General features: G+C 38.4%; 1 protein-coding gene across 1 annotated transcript; it reads right to left on the minus strand.

The window, feature by feature from the left end:
• Window positions 1–1,945: 1,945 nt before the first annotated feature.
• LOC118739442 (arylsulfatase B) lies at window positions 1,946–6,367 on the minus strand. The gene is made up of 7 exons (XM_036470763.1): window positions 5,969–6,367; window positions 4,250–4,409; window positions 3,960–4,186; window positions 3,628–3,886; window positions 2,978–3,135; window positions 2,151–2,904; window positions 1,946–2,081 (listed from the first exon to the last, which is right to left on the minus strand). Exons 1-7 carry the CDS (start codon window positions 6,113–6,115, stop codon window positions 2,032–2,034), a joined length of 1,755 nt encoding a protein of 584 aa, XP_036326656.1. The 5' UTR covers window positions 6,116–6,367; the 3' UTR covers window positions 1,946–2,031.
• Between the last annotated feature and the right edge of the window lie 4,243 nt (window positions 6,368–10,610).

Genomic DNA, 10,610 nt, shown 5'->3' on the forward strand with positions numbered 1-10,610 from the left:
AACATTTTAAGAAAAATATTATGTAAGTAAAATATTGTTTAGAAAAATAAAATCTACCAAAATTTTGAAATATTTACCATACATAAGAAAGAATATTTTCTATTTTGGAATAAATTATTTTAGATCAAAAAAGGATTCCTTTATGGAAAAAAATTAGAAAAACTTGTTTTGGAAAAAATTAAGAATTCGAGGCATAAATAATGAGTTTCATAAAAAAATTTGTACAAAGAAAAATTGGCGAAAAAATGTGTTTCTAGTTGAAAAAAATGAACTCTATTAGAAAGTTATTTTTTTACACAAATTAATTTTTCCTACATCCGAATTAGATTACTTAGCTCTGGATGGGTCACAATTTAGAATTCCAGTTTTGATTTTTTATAAACTTATGGCCTTAGAGGGTTAACCGAATTTGCCATTTTGGTCTTTTGAGATTTCTTGAGACCGTGTATGTAAAAATATTTAAACTTTCAACAAGTAGTGGTAATTCGCAGTCACTTCTGGTACTGTTGTTACTCCCTATGGGCTTTTGAGTCTAAAAAAAATAAACAAAAAAAATGTTATTCTCTTTTAAAAAATTGGTCTGGGTAAAAAACCAACACTTCTTGTTTTATATCAATATTTCGTCGCTATATTTAATTTTTTTTTGCTGTAAAGACGTACGAGAGATATTCTATGTATTCTCGGTATCGCAACTGCCGTATAAAGTTAAGTATACAGACGTGAAAAAGGAAAAAGGAAGGAACAGTGTTCACAAGATCACATATAAGTTACAAAGGTCTAACATTTATGTTCTACTTGCGAAAAATGCTTATAATACCATATTGTGCAAGGCATTATTCCTGATGTTGTTGATATTATTTTTTGGGAATGATGCTTAAGTGACAGCCCTTGGCCATATATAAGTCTGTGACGTTCCGGTTACGCAGACCCGACTATACTGGGAGCCAGGCTTGCTTTCGTTTTTCATATGATTCGAGAATATTAAGGCTTCCTGAAAGGCAATAAACTGCAAAACTCGAAAAAAAATCGGAAAAGCCTGTAAAAGTTTCAAGGATATTTTCCAGTTTTGGGGGAATATCTTCAGTGTAAATTATTCTTTACAGGTGCATAAAAAATTTAAAATTTTTTGATTCGCATGAAAGTGAGCATTGGAGGTTCTATTTTTGCTCCCATATTTTTGGGTAATTTATTTAATCCTGAATAGAGTTTCAGTGGTCCGAAAATTGCTAGTATATATTTCCATGCTGCGCAACTAACAGCTGAGGTTGTATGAGTATAAAATACAATATTTTCTATGAAAATGCATTTCTCCCAAGCGTTGCGGATTTCGGGAAAAAAATGTTGTATATGTACATTAGGGTGGTCCAAAAAAAAGTAAAGTCGGAATTGTAATGCTCTCACCCACTAGGATTGTTCCATATCGAAAAAAGTATTCCCCTATTTTTTTAGTTTGAAATCAAAAAATATTTGGAGATCGCTTAAAGCGCTCAATTCATTTCAACTCCACTATCGAAATAATTCTGCATTAGAAACTCTTCTTAGGTTTTAAAGGATCTTTCCGGTTTCAGAATCCCACATTCTGTTCTTTACTACTTTTTATTGAGCACGAAACCGACTCTCTGCTTTGTCGAGTGACCATGGGCGTGGCGAAATTTGATCGCTCCGCATCAATTAGAGTTCATCGGGTGCTTTAATTTTTTTATTATACTGTCGCGTGGGTTTTGAAAATATTTTAAACAATAATTTTGTTTGTTTTATTTTGGACCGAATATCCGTAATCCCTTGTTTGGTTTGGAGACAAACCTGTGTTGTCGTTTTGCCATTTTCAGTGTAGCTTTTCGTTCTGTGGGTCCGAGTTTTTCACCTTCATTTATGTTCATTTAACTTAGGCAATGTGAAGGTAATCAAACAAACAACAACACAAACACATTACATTTTTGCATTACTCGTACTCTAGAAACTCGAAGTCCCTTGAAAACTTTATTTCGATGACAGTTAAGTATATTCGGATAATCCATATGCAATTTTATTTTAACTATCTAATTCACACGGCATTCCATAAAGGCCACAATCGAAAGATTCTGAAATTTTAATAAATGTAATAGAAATTTACATATTTAATATTCCCTCCCTGTACCACGTCTACTCACCTTCACTGGCAGATTCCTCCAAGAAATTCGTCCAAGCGCAGCGATGATGCGAGGGGCTATACTCGAAATACCCCTTCTGGTTGCCCGGTGGCCAAGCGGTGCGTCTATGCTGCCGTACACGTCTGCGCATGCGTGCCAGCACATCGCTATACTCACGCGAGGTAGCTAAATTATTCCGTTCACACGGATCCACAGCCACATTGTAGAGACACTCCTCAAGAAGTGCATTACAGCTACGTTGCACGCCCGTGCCGCAGCGTATTGTAGCCTCATTACGTAGCTGCTCTACCTGCTCGCGCTGCAGCTGTGATTCGTCATATTTACGCAATACTTGCGAGGTTGTTGAATTTTCCACTGCCGCGAAGTAGTCTAAACTACGTGGATCAGTGTCGGCGAGTTCGCGATAGGTGAGCAGATTATCGAGGCGTCCCGCTGAAGTGGTACCTTTCACATATTTCCAATCGCCTTGCTGGAAAGCGACCACGTGCCATATATCATCAAGAAAGTGCACTATTTCACGATTTTTTTTCGGTTGACTGTGATTAGAGGAATCGCCACTAAGCGCTGGCCATAAATTGATGCCATCGAAGCGCAGCGCAGAGCGATTCAATGGTATGTTGGCAGCAGCAGCTAGCGTGGGTAACCAATCCCCAATGTACATTGTTGGATGAAAGAGTGAGGCACGTTCACGCATGAGAGGACTCCAAATGGCGCCAGCTACACGCACGCCACCCTCCCACGGAGTGTTTTTTTGCTGTGAAAAGATGCAAGGAAAGGTATTTTAGTAATGGTTAGTGTACTTGGGTTGGGAAAGAAAATTTTTGTACCCCTCTCAATGGAAAGTTGGAAGCAGAGTTGGCAAACAGTCCAACCGAAGGTCCACCGTTATCAGAGTGGAATATCACTATGGAGTTTTTGAGCATATTGGCCTTTTCGAGCGTGTTTATAATACGTCCTACGCTTTGATCCAGGCGTGAGACCATGGCTGTGGATTGTGAAAGGAAATAGGTATACTTAGTATATACATACACCAAAATATGTATGTATGTATTTATCGTTATCGGTATATGTACGCACATATATCGAAATCGTCGATGTATTTATTTTTAAAATTGTTCTATTTACGTAAATTTTTCAACGGTTTTTTCGTTAAATTTACAAAATTTGTCGATACCATTTTCTATACATTTGTCGATATATTGATAGATAGATTTATCGCTGTTGTTTTCGATACTAAATATTATTTATGTCGTTGCATTGGCATAAATAAAGTTTCTTCACCATAGAAACCTTTTAGTACTAAGAACAAATTTGTTAAAAATTTTGAACAAAGGTTGAGCGAACGAAAGAAAAGTTTGTGCTAACCTGGGGCAAACGAACCTGATACAGTTCGTTCTAAAGTTCTAATTATGAGGTGTCAACTTCACACAGCCTAGTTTACAGCGTTATGCTAACGTCATTCATTGCATCTACTCACCCGCATAAGTACGCCTGTTAGGATCCTTGATGTATTGAAATTTTGCAATTTCTTCCTCTGGCGCCTGCAAGGGATCATCCGAATTACCCGTATGCACTGCCAAATGACTCAAAATGAGCAAAAGCGGCTTTGTATTATTATTCGCCAGTATTATACGCTCAGCTTCACGCGTGAAAAGTTCCGTTGCATATGTGCCACGTTCTGCACATTCCAGCTCCATATTGCGACGAAAATCATAGCCCATAGAGTAGCCGGGTACCTGAGACAGAAGGTGAGCTTATTAATAACTCTGAGACTCTCTATACAGTATTCTCTCTATAATGGCAACCTACCGGCATGAGACTGCGTCGCTGATAGTAGTCTACAAAGCCACCCCAATAGCCATAGTGATAATCGAAACCTCTATGAGTGGGCGTGAATTCACGTTTTGCGAAACCCAAATGCCACTTACCCACCAAATTAGTGGAGTAGCCAGCTTTTTGAAAGATTTCTGGTAACATAGTAATATTTGTCGGCAATCCCCATGGTTCTTCGTTGCTAATAACAAAATGTTGTGTACCTGTGTATAAAAACAAGCTTGTGAGAGTGGATTTAGAATTGTTTCCGCAAAATCACTCCAGACCTGTGTGTATCGGATACCGGCCAGTCATGAACGCTCCACGCGATGGTGTACAGATAGCTGGCGCATACAGATGTTCCAATATTTTACCATGATATCCGAGCGCATCGATATTGGGTGTGAGAAATTCCTGCGAGCCGTGAAAGCTAATGTCATCGAAGCCCTAGAATGTGTAAAATAATATAGAAAAGCATGCTTAAAACTGCGTAGCTACAAATCTATTTAATACTACTTAGGCTGTTGATTTCTACGGCATACATATTGGGTATACAAGTAAGTTAGGTTAGGTTATGCTGGCTGACCTTAACAAGTCTCGCATAGACAAACAGAACACCCGTAGCGTTGCCAGACACGTTTACGACCCATGAAACAGTGCTTTAACACAATGTTAAAGAATATCGCCGTTCCTTTGGTAATTAGCTCCACAGTTTTTTCGTGGTAGCTACACTTCCAACACTTTTTGTCTTCTATAAGACCTAATTTAAACGCATGTGCTGATAGCAAATAATGCCCTGTTTTCAATCCCATAAGAAGTCTTAAGTCTGTTCATCTTGAAGATAGAAATGTTTCTTGTCGTATGAACTACACATAGGGCTGGTTTCTCCAACTCAACTTAACTTAGTTTAGACATTTTTTGGACTTAAGTCAAAAGTTAGCCTACATTTTATTCAGCTTATCCATGACTAAGTCCAAAAAATTGTCTAAACAAAGTTAAGTTGAGACGAAGAAACCAGCCCATAATCTTTGCAAGTCTGCAACCCTCAGTTCTTTTCCAAAACCTGTCCGCTTTTCTGTACTTGAGCAGATCTCTGCCAATGCATGGATTCCGCATCAATAAACCTGCTCGTTTTTGGAGACAAAGAACCGTAAGGGAATTCTGCATCGACCGCAACAAATGGTAGTCTGATGGTACAAAGTCTGGGTTGTAAGGCGGGTGGGTTATGACTTCCTATCCGGTACCTTCGAAATAAGTTTTGACAACGTGTGCGTACGCCCGAGCATTGTCGTGGTAAAAGATCGGTGATTCACATCTGCTTCAAATGCATCATATGTTGTCGATCGACTGACCACCTTTCAGAAGATCATGACACCGTACTTCCTTTGGTTTCACCAAATGCAGAACATTACCTTGCTGACATTGAATATTTGGCTTTGGCATCGATATGCCTTCTGGCGCCTTGGATTGTGGCAACGAATAAATTTTTCGTTAAAAAACGACCTCGAGCAAGCATTTGGGAAACAGCGACACGCCGCTCGTTATCTATTCGTTTGTATGCTTGAGGCAACAATGGCTTGCAATCGCAATGAAATGCCTTGTTGACTGAGCTCTAATATTGCCACACAAGGTTTGGCACGTGTCTTCGTCCAAATTTGCCTCCAATTCGGCGTTTACAAACGTTGATGTCGTGTCTTTTGAAACGTCGAAACCAGTACTGATGGGTAGAAATTTATGGAGCATGCTCTCGGTAAGCCTCGCACACCAGCCGATAACTTCCTGCTGCACTTTTCTGCCGATGTAAGCAAAATACCGATGCTTCCCGCGAATCGAGTTTTCAAGACACAAAAGCTGACATAGTCGTCGCACGAAAAAATGCTGTTAAATGATGATGCTTCAATTTGATGTTGGCTGCAACTTTGTCCGGTGTGCTTAAACACTACAAGTACCCTCCGTTGACACTCCTTTCAAACCTATTTATATTTACCTGTCACTAAATTACTTACCAAATCATCAGCTAGTATGAAAATTATATGCGGTTTCTCGCTATCTTGCTCCACTGTGGCATCAGCAGCCACTAGATGATTATTGATTATTACATCAAAGCTGATTAGCGCGTAACCGAGCAGGTATTTCAATGTAAGCCAAAGCATAACAAACCGCGGTGACGTATTCGTACTGTACTTATTCGAGATTTAGTTTAATATGTACATAAGTACATTTATAATATTATCAGTACCCCAGCTTACTCTGGACAGCTTTGATTAGAAAATATATTAAAAATATATTCCTATTTGTTTTAATTTATTTTTAACTTTGTTTCTATTGGTTTCAGGTCATTAGCCCCTTAGGCGTATAGTATACACTTGATATCACTGGCTACTCGACTACGACTGATTGCTCTATTGATCGTATTTTAATGCTAAGCGCCAATTTTGCGGCTTAAAAGCTTAGAAGTGAGAGCTTTGCTGATAAGCAAGTATGTAAGTAGGTATGTTTGCACCTACACACTAATGTGAGAACTGTAGCTCTGAGATGTTAAGTTGTTGATTAATTGGCTCATGAGAGATTTTAACCTGGAAGTAAATTATTCAGATCTGACTTTTTCGAGCTAAGGGCAGAAATATGTATCACTTAAAATTTTTAAGCAGTAGCCGTTTGTAAAGAATGTTTTCTGACCAAAAGGGGGCAAAACCATAATCTAACGATTAAATATGTATTGTTTATTTTCTGAAATTTGTTTGGTCTAAAGCCGCGGGAATTCGCAAGCGAATCTAGATTAGGTTTAGATAAGTTATAGTGCTGAAAAGAGACCATTAATTTAGTCGGCGAAACGCCGCAAATCGAGCACGTAACTACGAATGCTGGTAAATTCAATGCCTGAGAGCTCCTCGGGGATAGTCAGGAAGTGCGAGCCAAAATGTTTACACCATAGCCCCGCGAAGGCTGGTCCGTCTAATCGAAAGTCTTGAGATTATTCCACCTCATCATCCTTTTAATAGCTGATACAGGAAGGTTCCCAAACTTATCGCGTGAATATCAATCCCACAATGGCCGAGCGGAACACCCACCAAAAGCGAGACCTGAGGCTTTGTAAGCATAGGCTTTGACTGCCCCCGGTCCTACCCAGGCCAGAAAGATCATATAGTTGCGCATGTCTTAGTTTAAGCCCAACACTCGATGAGCGTACAAGAGGGCCGAGGTATCCCCAGCTGCTTTATACCCGGTGATAACGTCTCAAGGATGCCTTTCCTTGCCAGGTCATTAGTTCGTTTTTGACGGCTGCCAAGCATATACTCAACAACGTGGCATCTTCAAACTTGAAACATATGCTTTATAGATTGTGTACTTTTTAACACAGTGATATTTTTTCAATAACCATCGCCATCTCTAGGTTACACCGGGTACTTTTGAGACCACCCCCTATAAACCTTTATCGAAATTCAATTAAAGTTTATAGATACATACTTTCCTGCATAAAATCCGCGCTTTAGTATTTCTTTAGATGCCGGATTACAATAGCGAGCAATTTTTGAAGGTAATATAATGATTTCTCCTTTAATCGCATGGCCGACGCAGCATCTGAACCAGGATAAGGATAGGGGTCTACGGCGTGACCTTACGGTCTATTGGATACTCGGCTTATGCAACAACTATGGTTATGTGGTGATGTTAACCGCGGCACATGATATCTTTTCAGAGAACTTAAAATGGCAAATGTGTTGTTTCTAGGACCATGTACATGCGAACGACGCAATTGCAATAAATTGTCTAACTGTGCGGTGCTGTTAGCTGATATTACTCCATCATTTCTAGTGAAATTGCTGGCGCCATTTATGCCATTTTGGGTGCAGTAAGTTGATACAATTTGAAAATAATTCGCATAATTTTTCGTTGACATTTAACAGCACGCGCATCGGTCTGGCTGTTGGTCTAATGGTGTTCAGTTTTATAACAGTTTCACTAGCAACAGTTTCAATAAGTAAGTAATGCTACAAGGACTTGGCTTACATCTAGTTATATACATACGTATCTATGTTATGTACATACATACATATATTCCGCCATCTAAAGGAATGTTGAAAAACCTAACGAATAACGAAGAACTAAATTTCATCGTCGCCAATATGCGATTGGTATGGTGGCTCAAGCGAATTCTTATGGCGTTGTAGCTGCAGGAGTGCTAGCGATTCCCGTTCATAATGTCATTTATGAGTTCGAGGCGAAAAAGCGTCGTTTGTGCGGAAGTAGTTAGGAGTACTATGGAACAATACCCGTGAAAACAAGTGAGAGATATTATGGCCTATCAAGGCACACCGAAATGATTTTTAATAATTTATAAATTAATCACGTTTAGTGTATACTTGAAATTGTATAATACCTTTTTTGAAAAAAATATATATATATATATGTTAAGGACTAATCTACCACATCCTCGAAATTCGTCTTCTTACTCTATTAACTAAAAAAATAAAATTAATTAAAAGGACATTTTCAATACCTGCTCGTTCTGCTTTGTGTGTTTTGAAGAAGGTTGCCACCTGTTTGAAAAGTTGAATTAAATTCAAACATACACGAGTTCTATGGAAATACGGTTATCAGGCGGCTCGTCTTGGGAAGGAGGAGTTTCATTCAGGGACCCGGACTTTTGTAACTTGTATAATAAAAGTCCCTAGAAAAAAGTTATCATTGGACTTTTATTTTATTTGAAATAAAATAATCGGTTAACACGGACTTTTAATTGTTTAGTCCAGTAATAACTGGATAAACAAACTGCTTATCCAAATCAAACAATTTGGTATCAATGGAAGAGGCCTGTATAGCTGTCAAACAGAAATATCTAAGTGAAGGTTGCCACCTATTTATGTATAGTTTTTTCAGTTGATACCAAGTTTGTTTAATTCGGATAGGCGATTTGTTTATTATTACGAAAGGACTTTTATTTCGGACTTAAAGAATATTTGGCCAAGTTCAACAGTTATTACTAGAAGCTCGAATTTTTCAGTCATTATTGGATTTTTTTCCAAAAAGTTCGAAAAGTTGAAGGAATCCGGAATCTTTGTCCAGGAGGTCCTGTGATCAGAGGAACGACAATACTTACAATACGGACTTTTTTAACATCAAAAATAAAAATAACTGTTATTTTCGGTTCCTGGCTCCCTGGAATTTAATTAAATTAAACACAAGATAAATAAAATATCAAAATACGGATATCAAACGATTCGTCCCGTTGAGGAGAAGATTTTATGCTAAGTTTTAAGGAAGGTTGTCACCAGCTCATGTAAAATTTAATTAGATTCGACTGTGGTGTAGTGGTTAGCAGTGCGCGCTACCACTACGCAGGCCCTGGGTTCAAGACCAGTTCAAGAAAACATAAAAAGAAATAAAAATAAAAATACAAGTTTTTATAATAGCGGTCACAGTTCGTTGCCGGCGTAAAACAGTAGGTCCCTCCCCTTTGTGTTACGACATCAAGGCGCATTACAAAAGTAGGGGATGAGTGTTTAGAAGGGGACGTGGCACAAACCCATTGACGTGGAACATTCGGAGAACCGTAACTTTGGAACCATAAGCCACATGACTTTGAAATTTGTTGCAAAGACAGCTGTGATAGACGCTTATAGTAAGGCTTATATAAATTAGTTTCACACATACTATAGGCGTGAAATTTTTAATCAGCTATTTGATCATCCCGAACGACATCGGGTACTCTGTTAATTTTGTTTATATATAGAATGAATTAATAATTTTACACCTTTGTACCTGAATCGGTTTCAAATGATATTAGACACATAAAAAGATAAAAAATTTTGACCACTGAGATTCGAAATAGAAAGCAGCGAAAATCTGCCTTTAATGCCCATTGAAATTTCGTTGCTTAAGTGCGTTCATATCATTGAATCGTTAGAGGTATGTAGGTGAAGTACCCAGAAATTAATTTCCATTTTTCTCCGTATGGAATTGGTTGAGACTAATTAATTCCCGCCTGTATCCATTGTAGACTAATCCGGGTCTACTCTGATTAGTGAATACGCGCAAGTTATTTGCTGGTTTCTACATTGAACCCGATAACCAACAATAGCGTGCTTTCAGGCGCAATTAATCGCACACACACTGAGAAACACATATCACAGCAAATATCACCAAGCAGTGAAATCCACTAGTTCTGAACCAGTAAAGTAATAGTTAACTCCTGAGCTCAACTCACCTTCTAACTTTTTTTACTAGCAACTGTCTTTTTAGAAAAGTGAGATGACCATTATAATATTGCTCATATCAAATTTAAACGGTAGTTGGTATATTCCCTGCAAAAAGAAAGAATAAAGTTAGGGAACCTCCCATCCCGTCAGTTCCACCAGGTGCAGTTCAGTAAATTCCGTGGGTCTTCCGATTCCGTTAGATTTAGGATGGGAAAGCTTGCCCGAAGACCTTATTCTGGTCCTTCAGAAGACAGAGCGAACGCAGAAGATTAGCTCTGTTGTTCTTCTGCTTCTGGTGAGTGTAGATGTAACAGGGATTTTTTAATATTGAAGTCTTCTTTATGCATTAGACATAACTACAAACTCCAGCAAGCTTTGAACCTCTCCAATATTCACAATCGACCCTTGTCGAGCTAGCCTGTCTGCCTCTTTTTGTTGCAGGCTAAGG

This window comes from Rhagoletis pomonella, unplaced genomic scaffold (genome assembly GCF_013731165.1).
Source record: "Rhagoletis pomonella isolate Grant_MI unplaced genomic scaffold, Rhpom_1.0 Rhpom_scaffold_00005, whole genome shotgun sequence".
Taxonomy (NCBI): domain Eukaryota; kingdom Metazoa; phylum Arthropoda; class Insecta; order Diptera; family Tephritidae; genus Rhagoletis; species Rhagoletis pomonella.